Here is a 22,070-nt window from a genome sequence, read left to right on the forward strand (position 1 = left end):
GGGGGCAGGTTTAGCTCAGCTGGTTAGAGCATGGTGCTGTTCAAACAGCAGATGCGACAATCTTAAGCCTGTTTTGTTCACTAGGTTTAAGGCTGCATTTTCTCCCAGCCTAGATCAATGACACCTAACAGAGGCAATAAATCAATTGCACTCGGCTGCCGTGGCCCATGAAATCTGATTGGAACTGAAAGAATTATTGCAATTACCATAGTCCGTGCTGATGGGCCACAAGAGCCAGCACTCTGGCACGTGCACCCGTCCACAGGCCAGGCTCAGAGTAAGACTGCTGAAACTAACACCCAGACTAATGAATCATAGCAAGCTTCAGTCCCTCCGTCACCTCCGGTGCTCAGAGACAAGTATCTGGTAGCTGGATGCCAGTGCTGAAAATGAAGCTGCAGCAGGAGTGGCAGAGACCGAATTAATCTTGCCTACAGTTTAATTCTCAGCACTGCGGTGATCATTCTCCAGACATTTGAGAGGGCTTTGGACATCCATTAAGAGCATAGTTTGAAGGAACCAGAACCATTCTTCCCTGTTACATAGTTCACTTGAGTGTTTGGCTGTAAAGGAACTGGTGCCAGCGTTAATTATTGTCTGTTCACATCAGTCTCACAAATTGAGTGCCCTGTCTCTAGATTGTCATTCTCTCCTCTTGAGGCTCAGACTAGCCTTATCCAAAAGCACCGAATCTCATCATGGCACAGAGGTGTCTTCAAAACAACAACTTCTGGAAAAATTTTGGGCGTGAATAAATATAATTATCAGCATTATTTTTGATGTCTCTGTATTATTGCTGCTCCTGTAAATGGAACTACAATAGTGATAGTCCAGGAACTTGACTTGAGGGTGGTTTGCAAATATTTGTAGAGCTAATGACCTATGTAAATAAATGCTACTTCAGCTGTGAATGGCCTTCCCCTTGCCCCAAAGCAGTGTCATTACAATACAGAGCTATTCTAGAGGAAAAGGCAAGACAAATTCCTGCACTCTGCTCTTGATGCTATTGTCTGCCTGGGTGTGACTGCCTGCTCCCTCCTCCTGCTGCCACGTGCTCTCTTCCCTACATTCCCAATCCTCCCCTCCCGCCCCCAGCCCACTTACCTAGAGAGATCATCAGCAGCACCTGGGCAAGGGCTATCTGAGCATGCACCAACGAGTATGCAAATATGACTATGAGTCAACCATCTTGCCCCATAAATAGCAGGAGGCAGGCCAAGGCCTACCAAACTCTGCTGCATGACAGCTGGCTGCACTGTGGACTCTCCCCTTGAGCAGGGATGCCTGTCAAGGTTACTCCTCAATGTCAAGAGATTCTTCACCTGCAACAGATCCTCAGTAAGTGACTAATAGCATGCTAAAACTTTGCAATCTTAGCTAAGTCACATCTCTGATTGGTTGTGCACATAAATTTTACACAAAAACTGTTGACCAAGTCTGGGACTGTGACTGGATCCAGCTGCACTCAGACTCCTCTGAGAAGGAGTGTATGGATATGTTTATCCAATTAGGCTTGTGAAATGCCAGTTTAATCCTGTTCTCCTTCACCGATGTGAAACATCTTGACTGAGCACCTTGTTAACATATACACAATCTTCAAAGCAGTTCCCAGGAACCCAAGAATCTCAGTGGGCTTCTGGTGACTTCTACCTTTCCTCTTTCTTTTTCTTTTTTTTTTTTTTTATTGGTAGTTGTCATTTTTCCCTCTTTTTTTTTTGTTTGTTTGTTTTGTTTTAAATATCTCAGTGGGTTCATGTCCTGTGATATTTTGCTGCATTTGCTGGAGTTGCTGGGAGATGAGCCATAAACAGAACACAACTGTGTTCAGTCAAAGGGAACAACATATTGGCCAGCAAATAGACAGACCCACTCAGCTCTCCTGGGGCACATCTTCCCACGTGTTAGACGACAAATACTTCATCAAAATAAAAGCCTTTTGGCAGACTTGAGTCTTTTACAAAAAGACAAATTAATTCCCTGTACCTCTTGAACATATTTTTCTGCTTGGAGCAGACAGATCAGTTTGTCCAAAGAATAGCAATGATTTTTACAGTGATAAAAGAAACGCTCCACTGCTTACTGAGAAGTAAGCTTCTGCTGAAGAGCAGTAAGACTCCCAAGGAATGAGGCCAGATACACCCCAAACTTAACAAATTCTATCTAAACTAAGTTCTGACAATATCCCTAACGCTTCTCTTTTTGTACCACAGGATTAACAAGAAGGAAAAAAGCTCATCCTTTATTACGGCTAATTACTGTACCTCTTTATTGCTGACCCTGGCCTAACCTTCCTCTCTACAATTGCTCCACAGAGACATGAAATCTTTAATGTGATAATTTCTAACTAGCAAGGTATGTTGTTTTTTCAGAGACTCAATTACCACATATCTCCAGGATGGAGCATTAAGTCATGTTCTGTGGGGGCTGGTTGAGCTTTCTGTCCATTGGATGGTTTTGATCTTTGATCATCTTCATTTTGTATTTTTCAAGTTAGTTTTTTTTAAACAGAAATGAAGCAATTATTAAATAAAGAGGAGTTCATTATGGCTGCACATTAGTTATGTGATGTGCAAAGTGCCTCTGTTAACTAAATTGCACTCATGCAACTCGATATATCACAATTGGATATTTGTGTTAGAGAAAGATTGCAGGCAACTGAGCAAAGAAACCCTGGGACACTTATTCCAGGAGTTCACACTAGTCGCCTTTAGTAAGTGGCATTAGACAGAAGAAAGTTGTAATGAAATCAGAGATAAGCTCTTTACATTGATCACCAATGGAAACTGGTTTACTTAAGCTGAGCATACATGCAGAGTTTGTTAAATGCCTGCACAATGGCAGATTTAGGAGCTAAAAACCCAGCTGATAACCCATATCTCAGTGAGAAAACCTGTTAGACTCACTTAACAAAGACAGGCCACTATATCACCTCCTTGCAAAAAGCACAGCAGTTTATTAAATGCAGCAGTGCTCATGAGTGACTCATAAAAGCACCAGTCTTGCCTTTGAAGCATCACTACTTTGCACAGCTTGCAGCCACCCTGGAGCCTGGTCATCCTAAACACTAGGCAGCTTGTGCTAGAGAACAGATTTAGGGCCCAGCAATTCTTAATCCCTGAGGTAACCTACACTGCTCATTACAGCAGGGATATAAACCTCTCTTCCTGGGTCTTGTCTAGGTACAAAGGAATTTTCCCAAGGCCAGAGAGAGTACAAGGAGCAGAAGGCTGAATTTCCAAACTGAGAATCTGAACCATGACATCTCCCCTCCAAACTGCCTCCGTGCTGCTGAATTTAGGCCTTTCCAGGTCTATAGCTATGCAAAGTATTTTCAAGCCTTAACAATGATTACTTTTTCCCAGGAGGAGAGAAAGAGGGATTGTAACTAGGCCAGCAGCAAATTACAGAAGAGAAGAGTTTCATGCTGTGCTCTAAGCCAGAATAAAGGAAAGCAGCAGCTGATGAAAGAATCAAAAGATGTTAAACTTGCTGGGGATGAAATGCCTGGTAGGAGAAAACAGCAAGAGCTCCTTGATATCCAGTCAGGCACTTTCTTCCATTACTTTAATGGAAGTTTGCTCATGTCTGCATGCAATGATAGAACTGGGTGGGGAGCTGCTTTTAGAAACAATATGTAATTCGATTTCAAGAGAAGAGGCTGAAAATACTCCCTAAAGCTGGGAGTAGCATAGGTAAGCGCTGTGCAGTCTGGAAAGAGAACAGACAGTGCAGGGGCAGGTGGATTGAAATGGCCTGTGCTGCTCTCAGGCTGTCTCACCTGCCACGGGAACATCTGCCACCCCTGAGAGCTGCTCCCTCCAGCCAGCCTGGCCTTGATGCACACAGCACTTGACAATTTTCTTCAAGAAGGCTTTCAGGAAGGTCTGTTCTTGGGAACCACCACCCCTCTCTGATACTGCCACTTCCCTTACACGCTCTGGCCCTGGGACCCAATCTGCAGTACCGCTGCACTCCCCTCTTCCCATTAGCACAGCTCTGATGATGCCTCTCAAGCCTGCCCTGCTGCTCTAGCTCTTCCTTCCTAACAGAAGTGATTTGGTCAGCCCTAGCCTCATGTTTCTTCCCAGGGCTTCAGCAAGCAGGGACAACTGATTGCAGGGCATCTGCAACCTTCAACCTGATTTTAGGATGTTGTAGGCTATGTTCAGAGCTATCCCTGACATTCAAGGTTGGAGGCAATCCTTGCAGTTCACTCAAGTGTTACAGAATAAAGATTGCTAATGCTAGCAAGAGAAAAACATCTTGTGCTGGAGAAGCATTCACACGTGCCTTCCCAAACAAGGGCAGTGGCAAAGCAAGGAACACTACACTGTATTTTTCCAAGCAACTCTGGATACGTTAAATACATACAAGTTTCATGAGGCCTAGGGCTCAATAAGCTGGGTCCTTTTAAAGAGTCTAAAGAGAGCACTCAAGAAATGAGCTGTTTAGAAGACTTATGTCCTGTTACTGCTTCCTTCAAAAGATACAGTTGAGGTGTGCTGCCTTGGCTGTCAACTTTGGCAGCTCTTGGTTAAGAACATGATATAATCATCAGTATATTTATCACCAGGGACAAAAGATTAAAATGTATTTGAATAAGGTAAAAGGGGGGTGGAGACCTATGATTAATTTTATAAATAACAAGTGGCAAGTTGCACAGTCACAAAGCGGGGGCTGGAATGCACTTTTCCAGAGTTTGTAAAGACTCATTTAATTTCTATAGAAACTGAGCAGCAAACAGGTAATTTTCTCTGTAAATTGCTTCTACCACCTCAGTAATGCTCTGCAAGAGGAATATATTTCTCTTGTGTCTTCTTAAATCCCCTGTTATTTTCATTATAAATTTAATCAAGCTCTTCTAGAGAATGCCCTATCATATACAAGCTGAGTTTTATTTTTTTGTCAGGGTGATGATGGAAATGAGCTCCTGAATTATGTGGCAAATAGATTTTTTTTCCCTGCGTAAATACTTCACGTGATATTAAGCAGTGGAGACGTTCACTTTCCCCAGCTGAATCAATACAACAGAAGTTGAGAGAAAGATGTCTGAAGTACGCCATCCAGCCAGTCCTCTCTCCCCTGCTGGATAATGCCCACAGCTGCCAGTTTGCAGAACATCTGAAGATAGATTATCTCTGAACAAATCTGTCATATGAAAGCGGCTTTAGGACCACAGCTTCAAATGGAGAGATCTGCACAGCAGCAGTGAACCAGAAAAAAAAAATTACTCTTTGTTATGAAATGGGCATTTGAGGATCCTCCCCAGACTGGAGCACAGCTGAACACCACTTCCTTGTGCTAGCTTTTTATTTCTGCTGGCCATAATTGCAAGATGTTATTATTCCAGGGAGGACTCTTCTGACTGTCCTCTTTGTTTTACTCAGGACTAGTTACCAAGCAACACATACTGTACAATCAGTGTTCCAACAGGACTAAAATTGAGTAGTGGACTTCTTTGTTTTCAATATTTGCAAATTTTAAAGAGAAGGCTTATTCTACACTAATTCTGTACTCTTGGGCATCCTGTCTGTTTCAAGTAAGTAGCTGACATTATTGTAGTGCATAAAATTATTCAGATCATGAGATAGCTTGTATAACTCTGGACACAAGATGTATATTGTTATTATTAAAATTTATGTTACCGTAATGCTAAAATCCTCAAACAGGATCTAGGCTGCTGTATGCGAAAAATAAATCCATGCCTGCCCCCAAATTTTCTGTCTAAACAAAGTAAAGGTTGAGAACATCTGTCATTATTCCTATCTGACAAGCAGCTGGTAGAGTCAGACACAGTAAAGTTGGAAGTTTTGCAAAATCTCAGGACTTGCAGCTGAGTTGATTTTTGAAGACCTTTACAATCTGCTTTCTGTATTTTAATTGCAGAACTTTCACAGCTGGACATAAATATCAAGCATAAAACCCAAGGTGACACAATCATTTCTGAATAACTTTAATACCTGTCCTTGCTCAGCATTTATGGGAGAATCTGCTATCCTAAAGCTTTCAAATTAAATTGTTGAAAATGGAATGGTATTGTAACATCACTGTTCCTGAGAACAGGAAGAAGTATGCAAGAAAAGATGTGATATTATCTGACATCAAGGTCAAATATATTTTAAAATAGTAGTGCTGATATAAGAAAAAAAAAAGTTCTTCAGTCTTCCATATCACATTAACATTTTCCCCAGCTGCTTTTCTATTATTCCCCTCACAAATACCATCACACGCAGGAATACACAGAGACCAGCAAAGAAGTGAACACATAGGGAGCAAACTACGGGGAAGTGAAGAGGAAGCAAAGCTTTACTGTGATTGATGGACACAGATCATTGTTATTCACACACCAGCTTGCAAGTCTCCTGCACTCCACTGATCTCTGTTTTTCCTGCTTTACCAGTAAAACCAGGATGCGGATGCATCAGTGTCCACCTTTGAGTGTCACAGCAGAAGTCTTTTCGGTCTAAAGCAGATGTAGATTCTTCCTAAAGGGCAGCAGACCCAACTATGCCAGCCTTGAATCCGACCCTGGCCCTTGCACAAAGGTGTAGATGCTGTTACTTTTCACTGTGCCTCTGCAAAGCCCAGCCTGCTGATGAACACAATCGTGAAGCTTTTAATTTCTTTCTCTCTACCACTCAGTGAAAGCACCAATGGTGATGAGGCACAGAAGAGCTGGGGAAACGTGCATCTAGTGCAAATCAGTCCTTCCTGCCTCACTTTTTCTTTCTCTGCTATTTAGAGATTAAAGGGAGTAAAATAAACAGCAGAGGTTCATGTCACAAATCTGGGCCCTTGAGAAGGCAGATTAACAAAAACCCACCCTGGCCTTACTTCAACTACTGTTGCTGATTTTTAAATTTTGTTTTGTTTTAAGGCATTACCACTACAGCAAGACTGATACTCCTGCTGCCACTCACATCCATCATTTTGCAGAATTTCAAGCATCACTGCTAAGAAAAATAGCTTCAAACTGATATTGGAGTAAAAATGTCACACCAAGGGAGAGCTATCTGTCTGTGCTTCACAGTTCTTTAATGTTATGCCTCTGACAGCTCAACAACAGCTAAACAGCTTAAGTCTCAGCAAGAGACTTCCAAGCTGTTTGAGTATGAAAAGAATGACATTTTAATTAGAGAAGCTTCCGATTTGCTACAAACAGCCCTCTGTTGGTGACCAGCCGTAAGGAGTGCTGTTTCTATAGCAGTGTATGATGCCAGCAACGGCTGCACTGGTCGGAGTCCTGCTCTGGCACGGGAGCCCCGGGCACCCCTGTGGTCAGTGCAGCTGCTGTTAACTGGGCCTGTCCCCAGAGAACGCACCTGGCCTCCCTCCAGGCAGGAGTCACTGCCAGCACTGGTTTTACTGGTAAAGCAGGAAAAACAGAGATCAGTGGAGTGCAGGAGACCTTGAAAACTGGTGTGCGAATAACAATGATCCTTGTCCAGATGCCAGCAGCATCTTTCACACAAAGATGACGCAAAACAGCTCTCACACCCTAACTTTTCCAGAAGTTCCTTCCGTCTTTGTCTGTCTCTCTCAAACCCAGGTCTGGGGCTTCTCCTGGTCACCGCACCCCAAGAGCCCCCAGTACACATCTGGCAGTTGGGAGGCTAGCTGGGCCACCCAGCTCCCAGCCTCCCCTTTGTACAGAGCATAAGAGAAGGGACGCCCACTGCGCAACATGAACTCTCTGAGCAGCTTTGGTGACCGCTCACTGTGGCTCTACTGCAGTTAAGCAAAATAAAAACGCACTTGCTTCAAAAGGACAATCTATAAGGAAACAAAGTTTAAGTATTTCCAAAGCATTAGAAGTTTTACTATGAAGTAGTCCTCCCAAAATATATGAGTGGATGTTGGCCAGACTCCCATTCCCATTTTTGCCATTGCTGATGGCTATCTATGCAAAGCATGCCAGAGTCCAAGAAGGTAACTGTAACATCACTAGGATGTGTGCATAGCTATTGTCTTTTTAAAGTGATTTATGATACACTATAGCTTATAAAAGCAGTTGCATAAGCTGTAAAGGATGGTCTTCTTGCAAATTAAAATAGAAAGAGCACAGCCTCCCAACATTGCATAGTCAGAGGAGTGGTTACCTTTGCACACAGTAGAGGTGCACCTCATTAGAGATAGATTTCTTGCTTCGTGTACTAAATAGGAAAATAAATCACAAAGCATGAGAGAGAAGGAGGAAACAAAATTAAATGGACCTAGAAATCACGTAGAGGTGGCCGACGTGCATGCAGACCAAAAGCTAAACAGCATAATGTGAAAATGAGAGGGGATTTCCCAAAGTAAAACACATTGAGGGATAACTAGGTGATGCACAAAAGCCACTACGAACTTTCTTAACAACATGCAAAGAAATAAAGATGACAACACAAGCAGAAATGGAACCTGTTAAGACTGTCTTACTAGCTATAATCTTGCCATCTGCCTGACATAAGTAATAAAACCACCTTGACTTTGAAATTCATGTCACAGAATCACAGAATCGGTTAAGGTTGGAACGGACCTCTAGAGATCACCTAGTCCAACCTCCCCGCTCAAGCAGGGTCACCTACAGCATGTTAGACAAGATTGCATCCTGGCAGATTTTGAATATCTCCAGAGAAAGACTCCACCAGCTCTCTGGGCAACTTGTTCCAGTGCTCTGTCACTCTCGCAGTAAAGAAATTCTTCCTCACATTCAGATAATCAGGCTGCTCTAAATCACACGCCTGTATTTAGTTTATGACGCCTACTTCAGCTTCCAGGGCTTTTTGTTCTGAATACGTATTCCTTTCACCCTTGCATAAGAACTCACGCACATGAGGAAGAAAGAGGTAGAATGCCAGCTTACCAGTGTTTTTTCCATACCCTTTGAGTGCCAGAAACTTGGCTTTCCAAAGCAGGAAGCCATGTGAACATCATCTTCCGAGTTTTAGTACCAAATCACCACAGATGGTTCTATTTGACAGCCTGAACTGATAGAGCTGTAAGAGACCAAACAGTTACCTCTCCACACTGGAGTCCAGTAGCAGATACAGAGAGCATTTCACTGCATAAACTGTTCTTCACTTCTTGTGCTTGACTTGGTACATATGCCCAATGCCACTTTAACCCAGTCCTCTTCAAAATCCTCCTTATTAAAAAGACAGTTAAGCTGCTCAGATGCTGATCTAGCTCTGAAGTCAGGCCTGCAAACACAGCCTTGCTGGCTGCCTCCTGCTCAAGTGGTATCAGAGTAGAATTAAGAAGCTCTTCCTACTTCAGATTTGCTTAAAGAGGTGGGGAGTTACCTGAGATGACTCACCTTCCTCACTGCCAAGAGGTGGATTCTCAGAGTCCCTTTCAGTCCTAGATGAGGGAGCTGCATTACTGCATTCCACGCACCCAGGCCAACTACTGAACAGGGCTTGGCCACACCGGATGTGGACATCTGGCTACGTTTCCATAAAACTGCCCCTCCCTCTCATAATTAGCAGTAGATAGAAAAACGTTAAAGAGCACAAAGTAAAAAATGGTGCAGTGGAGTAACCTTCTTGCAATTGCAGCGTGTTGAAGAAGGGAGCCCTCACCTCAGCTGTGAGTATGCACTAAGTGAAAGCAAGGCAGACTGACACTTAAAGGAAAGGTAGGCTTTAAACAGAGAGAAATCCACAGATACTCCTCCGCAGCATAGCCCTTGTGAGCTGGATGAAAAGGCAGGGTGGCAAACACTCCAGGAGGTCAAAGAACAGAGAAGGCCCCAGTACACGTTGGGGAGGGGGGGTCCCACATGGGGACCATCAGTGCATGAACCTGAGGAAGTATTTAAATAGAAATACAACAAGCGAGGAGAACTAGGATGCTTACTGCAGGGATAAAGCATGTTACTGAATGCCTGCAAGGGGCATCTGAGAAGATGAGAATTTCTAATAGCTGGCCTGGGCAGTTTAACAAGCATCATATCAGCACAGGTATCCAGGACAAGTTACTCATATTCTGCCAGTGTGGCTTATAGTTTCAATTGGACACAATGCCTGACTCCTTGAGAACCACAAAGTGTTCTTTTCTGTGTTCCTAAGATGCTGCTGTACTTCAGATGTGGCTGCATTATGGTGCCAAAAAGCAGTATGGCTTTTTACAAGATATTCCTTCGGCTGCTAATTTTAACAGAACCTGCTGCATCAGTCTTAGGGATTCTGTTGACAAACCTGTTTTAGGAAAGAGGAGAGCAGTCCTTTGGTTGAAAAACAGGGCAGGGACACAGGAGATCTGAACCTGTCCTGGCTACGTAAGAGTCTTGATCCATATGTGCTTTTAATTGTTTTATACTTTGACTCCTCATCTGCAAAAAGTACCCTATAATGACACTTCCCTGGGCCTGTGCATTTAGGTCATGAATGATTTAGCACAGAGACTATTTTCATTTTACTTAGGTAAATCCATGTCAAATATAATGTGCTACCACTTCCTTTAGCACTACTGAAATGCAGATAATTGCTGTTTCTGAAAGGTTAATTGTCGTTGAATCTTGTCCCAGCATTTTTAGCTGCTTGGCAGACCTGAAAAAATTCTTGGAGGAAAGATGATCCAGAGAGAGGTGCAAGCTATGTTTTTGTTGCATATGACACAAGCTGTTCTGGCAACTGCCCCTCCACTGCCTGCTGTTCTGACAACAGTGGCAAAGAAACTGGGCCTAGGATTTGGGTGTGGCGAGTTCTCTTCTATGCGCTCTGAAATTCAGACTTGTGGAGAAAACTTCTGAATTTTTAACTTTCATTCACTATTTGGATTTTACCAACAGACAGCTACGGGAAACTTGCTTCCACAGAAAGTGAGAAAACATTACAGTGAGTGAAGCAAAAGGATAAAGGGGACTCGCCATCTTAGACATGAGAAATGCTGATTAGTTGAGTGGTTGGAAGTCTGCAGCTCTCAGACCCTTGTCCACATTAAATAGTAATCTTGGGTTTTGTTATTTTTTCATAGCCATTTGTTCTCCTTAATGTTATGCTTCTACTTTACAATGTTTTATTTTACATTTCTCTTCTGCACTTTGATTTCCTGTCGGGTTTCCCATTTCTGTGAATAGACTGGATGCTGGTGCCTTGCAGACATAGCATTCTAAGTTTTGATCTCCTTTACAGCTGTAGCCCTACTACAGCCCTCTTTCTACTCTGCAGTGTTTGGACTGTCTTCTGCAGAAGGAAAGAAGGGAGAGATGGGCTGAAAGCAGAAATTGGGTCCCTTGATCCATAGGTCAGCAGAAGCTCTACAAAAGCAACACAGTGTGCAAAGCAAAATCAACTGCTTTTCTGATCAGTGTAGTAGTGGCGTGCAACCTGCAGGAGATGGCAGCTGCATCTGCCTGATAGTTCACAGGCCTTGGATTTCTCCAAGTGGTGGATAATGAAGGTTTTTAGTGCTCTGTCTGTGATGCAGCCAGAGGCTGAGGAAAACACCACCCAGGACAGCAAAACCAGTAAGGGATCCCAGCAGAATGGGTACCAGCATAGCAGAATCAGGACCTGAAAAGAAAGAAGTGATCAAGCCATGAACAATATTAAGAGAGGCAGGCCGAGGAAAGAGGAAGTAAAATCACATTCTTCTTTATACCATGCCAAGCAGGTATGGCTAACTCTTCTTCCATAGAGTAATCTGAATGTGTAGTGTCTTTTCAAACACAGTACCTTCTTTGCTATAAAAGCCCAGCAGTAAATATCATATACATAAATTCATCAGAGACACAAGAAGCTAAGTGATGCTCGGGGATTGTGCCAGTGGATTTAATAAGTCTCATGTTCATATGCCAGATTGAATCTTTCACATTTCTAATAGCTGGTCAGCATGACAAGAGGCAATGGGCAGAAACTGAACCACAGCAAGTTCCACTTGAATGTGAGGAGGAATTTCTTCACTGTGAGAGTGACAGAGCACTGGAACAGAGTTCCAGTTGCCCAGAGAGGTTGTGAAGTTTCCTTCTCCAGAGATAGTCAAGGCCCACCTGGATGCAACCCTGTCTACCATGCTCTAGGTGACCCTGCTGAGCGGGGAGGTTGGACTAGATGATCTCCAGAGTCCCTTCCAACCTTACTGATTCTATGATTCTAATTAACACAAACCAGCTGCCGTATTTCACCTATGCACAAAAAGAAGAAAGAAAATGCTCCTGGCTAAAGAACAACCTCACCTCCTCATTCTGCTTCTAGTGTTCATAAATGGGAGTGAGATTTTTCTCCAGTTATCTGGAGATGGACTTACCTTGCTGTACCAGGTAATGACCTCTAATTTTGGGGACTCATCCCTAAGCTCAGTACAAGAAATGACAACATTGCTTTTTGATTCTAAAAGCTCCAAAGCTAAAAGGAGGCCTCTATATCATGTCTCATTCTTCCTATCCCATCTTGCTCAGAACTCTGATTCTTGAAGTGAAGAGTTAGCAGATATCTCTCACAATTTAATATCACTCCTCATCCTCAGAGAATGTATTTCGCCAAAATACTGCAAAAGCTCTTTTCAGCTAGAGGATACTTTTCTTTGTTTTCCCTCCCTTTCTTTATTCTAAAGCCTGACTCCTACAGGGAATAAAGTTGGCTGCATCTCTTGTCTGACAGTGTATGAGATTTGATACTGATTAATCTGCCCATCTGGGATTCAGGAAGGCGAATGCAAACATGAGGAGCCATTTGGATAAAACTTAGCCACATTAGTGTCAAGAAAGCTGTTAGACGTGTACTGGTTTCCTAACAGATAGAAAAGTTGTATGTTGAATAGAGATTGCAGCTTGAGAAGGACAGAGACACAAGAAAATGAGACACTCACCTTCCACAGGTTTATATAGAAACCTGTTTTTCATTCTCAAAATTGGACCAAATGAGATCAGGTTGTGCAGGTTTCCATAGCTGTTCCTATTAGTTGGTGGGGGAAGCATCTCCACACTTTCAAAGCAGTCCTAGGAAAGACATGCAAAAAAAAAAAAAAAAAAAAAAAAAAAAAAAAAAAAAGAAACTAAACATGTATTGGAGGTGCCTGAACAGGATCTCCTGCACTGGTGACTGTGTGTGTCCACAGCAACCATTGTGTCAGTTGGAGCAGATCTCCTCTGACTCAGTTTTTGCCTAGCTCTGCCATCTTTCCAAAAAGCTGATTACCTAACGTCTGGAGAGCACACATGCGTGTCTCTATTCCCCCGTTACTTTTCTTTGGGGATTAGCACCTATTGCTACCTTTTTGTATCACTAACATAACATATACTCATCTTCCAGGCTTTTAACAAAGGGATTGACCAGATACAGGATGCTTCTATCTGAGGACTTTGTCATAAGGAGTGGTTGAGTTCTTCCCAAAAGTGTCTGACTGTGGTTATAGGCTTATAATTTGTCTGCACCCTAGAAGTGCTGTTAGAGCAGCCAGGACATATGGAAGATGCAGAAATTCATCCTTCACAAACCTCTCCCCAACTGATTTCTCTAATTCCTGCTGAAGTTCCTTAAAGCCTGAGCCTGAGTGAATGAAATTTCAGAGCCTTTCTGGCTTTAATGGGGGACTGGAGAACCACTCAACCTTTTGTGAATAGATCTGCTACACCCCTATCAAACACTCCTGTACCATTTAAATCTACAGTGTTGCTCATGGCTAAGAAATCAGACACCATGCTAAGTGTTTCACAGAAACACATATCAGCTACCTCATCCCTGAGACCTCCAAGCTTGCAGAAGCCTGAAAAGTCCCATCTCCCAGATCCAAGACAATCCAATTTAGAGACAGATTTGAGCCATTTTGTGTAATTCTGCAATTCAAAAGTTGCTACTTGCTTGTTTATTAGTGTGCTTCTTCAGCTGATTACACCATACAGTGGTAAATAGTTTGTGAAACAGTAAGGTGAAAATAGGGCACTTTGAGCTCTGTAAGCTTAACTGAAAGTAAAAAATTCAGTTGGGGCTTTAGGAGACACACAGCATGCAGAAGATTAAGAAAGGACTGTGGAAGCTGGAAGAAAGCAGAACTCCTCAATCTACCATCACAGATCTTTGCTCAATCAATTGTACTTGGTGAAAGCACTCAATTCTTCCAAGAAGTCCTAACTGACAGACATCAGTCACAAGACCAGTGAGAGAGGAGAGGACTCTTTCCACATACCTGTTCACACCCTGTTTTGCCACGCAGACAGACATTAAGTTCACAGTGCAAATAGGCCACTGAGTGATTCAGCATCTGGAACAGCTGGACAGTGAAGCTAGCATCTTTGGACTGGCTGCTCTGCAGTAACTGGATGTGTCTGCATTCAGATGGCAACCTGGCAAGGACAAAAGGAAAATAGTTTCAACTTCCAGCACTCCTCTGAGATTCTGTCAGGAAAGATGGAGTCTGTTGGCACAGTTATACACAAGTTCTAAGCCAAGCATCTGCGTCTACACAGTCAGACAGACAAAAATCCACAAAATCACAATGTTTCAGGCTAGACATGTCACAGCTGTAGAGGCCAAAGTCCCAGAGCAGCAGAATTTTTTATGGAAAGTTGATTTTGCTAAAGCCATTAAAGGGACTGATGTAGTGTGGCAATTGTTCCCTGATCCATGACATTGTTGTGGGTGTTTCCTACAGGCCACATTAACAGGAAGAGGAAGATGCTGAGGCCTTCTACAGACAGCTGGAAGTAGCCTCACGATCACAGGCCCTGATTCTCATGAGAGACTTCAGTTACCCTGGTATCTGCTGGAAAGACAACACAGCTAGGCACAAACAGTCCAGCAGGCTCTTGCAGAGCACTCATGGTAACTTTTTTGACAGAGGTAGTGGAGGGGCCAACGAGGAGAGGTGTGCTGCTGGGCCTTGTACTAACCAACAAAGGAAGACTGGTTGGGATTGTAGGGAAGAGTGTTGTGCCCAAGATCATGAAGGCTACCTGAGAAGTGCCACTGCTCATTTATAAAAATCAAAAGGTGGAAGAAGTAGAGAGATTTTTTGCCCTGGAGGCCCCAAGTCTTATCAAAGCCTTAATATGGATTACAAGACAGTTAAAAGAGCAGTGCAATCTCAGATGCATTCTTACTGCTTTTAGCTTAACCTTAACTACAGAGAGATCACAAACTCCTTGTAGCTAATAAAACACAAAGGAAAGCTTTCTCTAAGGATTGAGATAATCCCTATCGCATTTCGAGCACATCTCTGCAACTCCATGTCTGACCTGTGGAACAGACAGCATGTGGCATCTGGTCCCTCTGGCCTGCTCATAGGGGTCACACAGCATGACTGTATTTGTAGCACAGGGTGGCTGCTGTTACTCTGCAGCGTGATTAAAACCAGGTAAGTCTCTTGGGAAGGAAATGGTCCATGGACCTCAGAGCTTGCTTCTGTGGCAGGGCGCAGGCTCATCTGTACAGTGTAGTTACCAGAGCCACAGACATCAGTCACAACTGCATGGCTGAAGGAAAAGAGGAAAGAAAAGGTGAGACCCAGGCATTTTCTGCAGCCTGTTAAGAACAAGACAGCATTACAGTCTCTTTCGTCAGTTAAGTCAAACAGAAACATGAATCCAATTTACAAATAAGTTGAAACAAACGAACAACATCTAGACCTTAGCATAATTGAACTCCCATGGCTAGAAACATCTCTTGCCTCTCTGCACTGTCAAATCATTTGAGCTGAGGGAAGCCCAGAAATATTTTACTGAGTGAGAGTATCTGTTTCCCTTGCTAGCACGTTTACTTAGCTCTATTAAATGCTGCCACTTACAAAATTGCGTATAGAATTTGTGTGGGGGACAGTCACAGAATAGGAAACTACTAAGGAGAAAAGAAAAAAAAAAAAGGCCTGAAGAGCAGTATTAGGATCTGAAATGCAGAAAGGCCCATCTTTTATATATGATGTCAATCTAGAAGGAAATAAAGAGTTTTTAAAATCACAACACAGCTTTCCCAAGTTACTGAGCCCACGGAGCAATCTGGATATTGCCTCCCCTCCACCCTGCCTTAAATTATGTAGCATAAAGATGTAGCAGCAACTCCACTGAGATAATTACCCATTCAGAAGGACATCATCTGACTGCAAAACACTTCTCTGGCGTGATTCACTCAGCAGTGGGCTGGACTGAGAATCCAGCAGTGTCAGGATGGTTACCAAGCCATCTGCTTCTTCAGTCACTTCATTTGTTTTAAACATTTCCTCTGTTTCTGTGTTCGAGAACGGCTCCTCTGAGCGTCTACTGTTCATAACATCCGGCAGAGAATTTCTCTCTGGTGTAAGTGCCATCAGAATCTGAGAATACGAGTGGCTTTCTGGAGTTGGAAGGAACTGGGTTAGATCTGGGGTTAGAAGCATCTTAGCATCATTGACAAGTACTGCGTTTAAGGCAGGTGACTGATACGTAACCTTACTTACAAGCCTATTAGCAGAAACTGATTTTGTTCTAGATGACCCAGTGGCCTGCATGACAGTGTCAGGACTTGAATGACCAGGTTCATGTTCAGCGTTATCCTCCAATACTATTTTCTCCAAAGGGTGACTTTGTAGACTTGCCGATGCCTGATGTGATGAAAACACAGGTGCCTGAATGGGCAGCTGGCCAGTTGCTGCTGAATATTCCTCTTTCACTAACATGCTGTCGCTCTTCCCTATTGATGGTGAGAGTACATTTGCTTTGTTCAACCTGGCAACCATAGGCAGTGTCACGTATGGATCAGGTCCGATAGCTGATGTTGGCAGGAGATAGACTTTTTTGTTTGTAAGTGAAGCAGTCTTAGCTGCAAAAGTCATTGCTGAGAGAGACTGTGATGTGCTTTGTGTTAATTTAGGCTCTCTCTCAAAGGCAGCAGATCCTGCAGACACAGATGGCTGTACTAGAGTTAAAGCAATCTTATTGCCAAGAACTGCTGAGGGGAGTCTCTGTGTCCTTGTGTCAAACATGGCTGGCAGAGACATGCTTGTTCCCAAGAGCGTACTAGTTCCTATTTTTCTTGCATTTATGCTTATTTCAGTTGGTTTTGCATTTCCACCCATGTTGGCCAGTGAGAACAATTTAGTAGGTGCTAGACTAGTTTGCTTATGTTTCAGGGCTGATGGCAGGGGAGCATCTGTCAAAACAGATGAAGCTAGGCTTGCATATATCCTTGTATGGGTAATTGTAGCCAGCAGTTTCCCAGAAACAGCTGTTTTCATTTGGACTTTGGTTGAAAATGGGTCATGTATGGGTGCTACTGCTGGTCTCTCTGTCACCATAAAGGACTTAGGCACAATAGGAGTAAACGCTAAACGTCTAGTAAGATGAGGTTTTATAGAAGTAGTGAGTGTTTGTACCACTGTAGCATGTGCAGTGATTCCTCCTGAATGAGCACTGCTTCCTGCTGCTGAATCCTTAAGGTTGTTCCCAGCTGGAAGTGCTGAGAAAGCTGGCAGTGTGCTGGGCGCAAACTGTACTTGTGCTGGCCGCCTCTGAAGTGATGCCATGCTTGAGACACTTTGTGAAGTGGACTGCAAAGGCATGATGTTTGTGGACATCTTCAATGGCTGTTGTGTGGTTCCAGCTGAGCGCAAGTTCAAACACTCTGTACATCGTGTATTGATGGAAGAAGATGTGGTCACTAGGCCTTGGTGAAGGCTGGTTGTTTGCAGCATTAGTTTCATGCTGTGCTGAAGCTGATTCACACTCCTTCTCACAGTAAATAGAGGCTGAGTTGGTGTTTCAGAAGCAGGGAGTCCCTTTGCTAACAGTAAAGAAGTTACAGAAGAAGAGCTTGGTTTTTCAGCTGTGAAAAATACTTTTGGGGAGACAGAAGGGCTAAGCTGAGTAGACAACACTAGCGGTGGCACAGTAGAGGTGAGAGCCTCTGCAAACACTCCCTTGAGTAAAAGGGTATCAGTGTCTTCGCTGTCTCGGGAATAGGGAACAGATAACTGAATCCCTTCAGGCAGACTGTATGGATGGATGGCCTGCACTGTACTGCTAATCCTTGTCAGTGGATATAGCAAGTGATCTGATGCTGAAGTCACACCTTGAAATAAACTAGTGGTGACTGTAGAATTAGTATTAACCAGCATCGGCCGAGAATTTACTTTCATTTTCTCTACTGATTGGTTAGAAATAGCGAAGAGAGTAGTTTCAGGCCACAAAGGCTTACTAGAGGAATAAGAGGACCTAGTTTTTACTGAAATATCGTGGCTGCTTTCAGGTGTAATCAAATTCCGAACTTGCTTGTTAGTGAAAGACAAAGCAGTTTTGTGCTCATCTTCACCTTTAGCAGAGTGCAATACCTGGAACCCTGGTCTCTCAGTGGGAAAAAGGATAAATACAGGTTTAACCAGAATTAAGCTAGAAGGACTCAGATTTTGCAAGTTGGCAAGATCTACTGCTGAAGAACTGGATGCTGTCAACATTTGTTGAATGGAAACCAGAGTCCCAATGCTAGTGTTTGGGAATCCTGTAGGCAGAGAGGAGTCTTGCATGGGTTGCAAGCACATTGTGCCATTACTGTTTCTAAGCAGAAAAGACAAGTACTGAGATGATGGTAGGACTGTAAGTTGATCAACTCTAAAGTCACTGAGGTTTTTGGTAGCTACATCATCCAACATACCAAACTGCTGAACTACTGCTTGTATCAGATGTGCCAGGATCTCATGAGAGCCATCAGGCAGCACTGGTTCAGGATGTGCTGTTGAGTTGAGTTGCCTTCCTTGTGCACGGAACAAGGCTAGTTTTGGAGGAAAAGATTCCAAGCTGACAGGTTGCTGGTTCCAGGACACTGAAGGGGCAAAGCCAGGAAGAACTTCTTTCTGGTTCTTGTTGTCATACAATACAGGGGGACTAGTGGTTGTGCTGGCTTGTGGACTCAGCTTAGGAGAACCAGCCTTATCTATCTGATGTGGGAGACTTATCTTTCCCTTGGAGTCTTTCACTGTGCTCATCTGCAGCTTCATAGGAAAGGTTTCCTGAGATCCAAGGTGGGCAGAAATGGCTTGAATTGGAAACCCAGAACTAGTAGCAGCAGATGAAATCGGTATGCTAAATCGCTTCTCAGCGGAACTGGAGATGCCTCTTAGCTGCAATCCCACATAGACAGGAGCAGATGTAGCTGGTAGCTGATGTCCTGCATGAACAGAAGCAAATGTGCTTAGCGGCTGAAGGCCTACACTCAGAAAAGTAGAAGTACCTGGAAAGAAGGCAGGTGTTACTCCTTGCTCTCTAGTAGTTTGGGAAAATTTTAACTCTGACATTTGTGATTGAATTAATAGGGATGAGCTAGGAGAAGTCTGTGGGCTCCTAGGGGATCCAGCTGTTTCAGGTTTGCTTTTAATTGTCTGATGATTAGCATCACCTTGCAAAACTAGCACTCCACTTTTTGAGCTCCTGCTGGTTTCCTGAGAAATATGCTTAGTACAGGTCAGAGTCTGGAACAAAGAGAGGGACTGTGATCTATCAGTTGTGCTCCTAGGCCCCTGAGTTGAGGATTGCATTAAGTCATCATGAACTAGTGTTTCCAGAGGTATTAATAATGAAGAATGTACATTGCCCTGTGGAAGTGTCTGAAGAGCAGCCAGCTGGCTTGGGGGTTTAGAGTCCTTCACTTCAGCTACTGAGTTTCTGGCTTTACTGTCTGTTGGTTCTTCCTTCAGAGATAAAGTAGGAGAAAACTGGACAGCAGTTGATTGCATCATTCTGGAATAGACTGCATCAAGGTTCCCTGAGGCTGGCTTTTGGAAGAATGCAGAAATTTCAACTCTAGCATCCACCATCTGAGTCTTCTTCAGCGATGCAGGACTCACACCAGCTTTAGTATCAGGCTGGGCTTCTGGATTTGTGTCTTTTGGCCTTTTGCTGGTGGGAGGTGTTAATGTTGGTAACCAATCCACCCTAGCACTTTCGAGAGCCATTTTAACTCTGGCGGGAAAGGGAGATCCTATTTCTTTTGAATGCAAATTTACTGCTGAAGTCAAAAGAGATGTTTTAGGATTTGGCATCTCTGTCTGCTTGAGAGCAGGAATGGAAAAGACAGCCGCAAACTCCAGAGAATCTTGATGCGCTCCCCCACTGTGCACAGGCTGGAGCAACCCAGCACCAGTGCTGGCAGGTCTAATACTGGGCTCAGTATTATTGTCCCTTTCTGGTTTTCCTGGTAATGTCTTCTTGGGCTGCTCCTGATGGGTGGCAGACTGTAATCCTTGCCTCGAGATAGGGATGTTTGTGCTACTCAAAAGCCTGCTAGGAAACACGTCTCCGCCCTGGAGTTTTAAAGCTGCTGCTTCTTTGTGCAATTGATAAACCCCTCCAGGGTATCTAACCAATCCTTTGGGCACCATAGCTGTTAATTTCACAGCTGTCTCTGTTTGCACAGGAACGATGTCAGCTGTCATTTCATTGGTAGAGTGAACTGCTGGAGCCTGAAAACTAAAGGTCACCTCATCTAAGTTATCTTCTGTAATGGAAAACATTTCACTGGTCACTGGGCTGCTCTCAGCTCTCAGTTGGGCTTCTCCAGAAAGGTTCTGGTCTACCAGTTCACTGACATGATGTTCATTTCTGGAGGCACCTAATGAACAGAAAATAAGCCCTTTGTCTCTTTATTTGTATACAAACTTTTAATAGTTTGGAGCAGCACTTTGCAACAGGTCAGGAGAGGTGGAAACATAAATAGCCACTAGTTCCATTTAGAAGCACACAGAAGGGAGGGCCAGCACTTCTGGCACTGCCATTCTTATGGGCAGCTGCTATAGATCTGTTTACATTCAATGTTATGCAAAGGTGACACTTCATACCTGTGCCCTACTGACGCAAAGGATTAACTAGTCAGAAAGAACCCTTTGTCTTCACTGTTCAAAGACACAAATGACAGCCTAAGATGCAGGAGGAATGAAGCCCTAAGGTTGCTCAGGGCCAGGCTGGTGAATGTTATACAGCAAAGCAAGAATGAAATATACATTAAAGAGCTCACTCACCTGGCCCTCCTTAATCATTCCTCCTCTCACAATATCCCAGTGCTATGCTGAGTTTCCTGATTCATGCTGGCTGATCAGGCCACCTGTAATTGTCCTGTTTCCATTGAGTCTTAGAAAGCAGAAAAAACATTGAAAACAACGTTCCCTTTTAAGGGCTAAACCCTAAAATAGATACACCAGGCTTACAAATAATGCAATAGCCTTCTCCTACAGACAGGTCACAACAAGCCTTTGGCTTGAGGAAGCTTGGGATCAGGCTACTTAAGGTTCGGTATCAGTACAGTATGAAGCTGTTCTGTTTTGCCTAAGTGACACAAAGCAGAACACAGTAACCTCTCTGCTTCTAAATTCTCAAATCTAAAGCAGACACTGTCATTTTAGAGGCAGACTTGTGACTGAAAAGGCTATTGTTTTATGAACAGATTTTATTTTTTTCTCGTTCACATTCACAGGGTCGACCTTTGGCATGCTTGCCAAATCATGGCCTAAAATATTAATGTACTTTTCTCCCCGCAAAAATTTAAGCACTTCCCCTTAGGCATTTGCCAGCAAATACAGTTATAGAAAAGCTAAGAGGTGATTTGGATCCTTCAGATGGAACCCCAGGGGCTCACATCCAAGTATTGTGCCTTTACAGCTTCTCTGTGGTCATTTGATAAACTGGTACTATTTTGGTCAGGTATAAGCAGGCTAAGCTAATATAAAGGGAAGCCAAAAGAAAAAAAAAATCTAGTTTATTGCTAAAAATAAACAAAGGTTAACAGATGGAGACTAGTATGTTACATGTAAAAAATAGTTAGAATTGTGATTTTGTACAGGAAAACAGAACTCCTATGGTTTGGCCCAGGCACAAAGAAATATAGGTACTGTCTAAAGGTATAGACAAACTCAAATACTTATCTGAGATCCTGATTCAGTGGAAGTGTTATAAATATACATAAACAATTTTGCACAGGAACAAGGTGTGTTTTTTTTTTTTTTAAAAAAGAGCAAAAGACTAGAATTTCAAGATGGATAGAATACTCTTTGAACACACTCAAGCTTATCTTTACTTAAGAGATGTGTCCTGCTGAAAATACACAAGACTACTTAAATGAGCCAAGTTAAATTTATGAACGCTTGCAGATAATATGAGGTAGAAAGCAGAGACTGACTGGTCTGCTACGAGTGAC

The 22,070-nt window shown here is 43.2% G+C and overlaps 1 protein-coding gene across 1 annotated transcript; it reads right to left on the minus strand.

Moving 5' to 3' along the window:
• Positions 1–11,115: 11,115 nt before the first annotated feature.
• LOC134150638 (uromodulin-like 1) lies at positions 11,116–16,296 on the minus strand. The gene is made up of 5 exons (XM_062594700.1): positions 15,992–16,296; positions 15,158–15,394; positions 14,110–14,266; positions 12,793–12,922; positions 11,116–11,498 (listed from the first exon to the last, which is right to left on the minus strand). Exons 1-5 carry the CDS (start codon positions 16,288–16,290, stop codon positions 11,347–11,349), a joined length of 975 nt encoding a protein of 324 aa, XP_062450684.1. The 5' UTR covers positions 16,291–16,296; the 3' UTR covers positions 11,116–11,346.
• Positions 16,297–22,070: the final 5,774 nt, after the last annotated feature.

The sequence above is a fragment of the Rhea pennata genome, chromosome 24, assembly GCF_028389875.1.
Source record: "Rhea pennata isolate bPtePen1 chromosome 24, bPtePen1.pri, whole genome shotgun sequence".
NCBI lineage: Eukaryota > Metazoa > Chordata > Aves > Rheiformes > Rheidae > Rhea > Rhea pennata.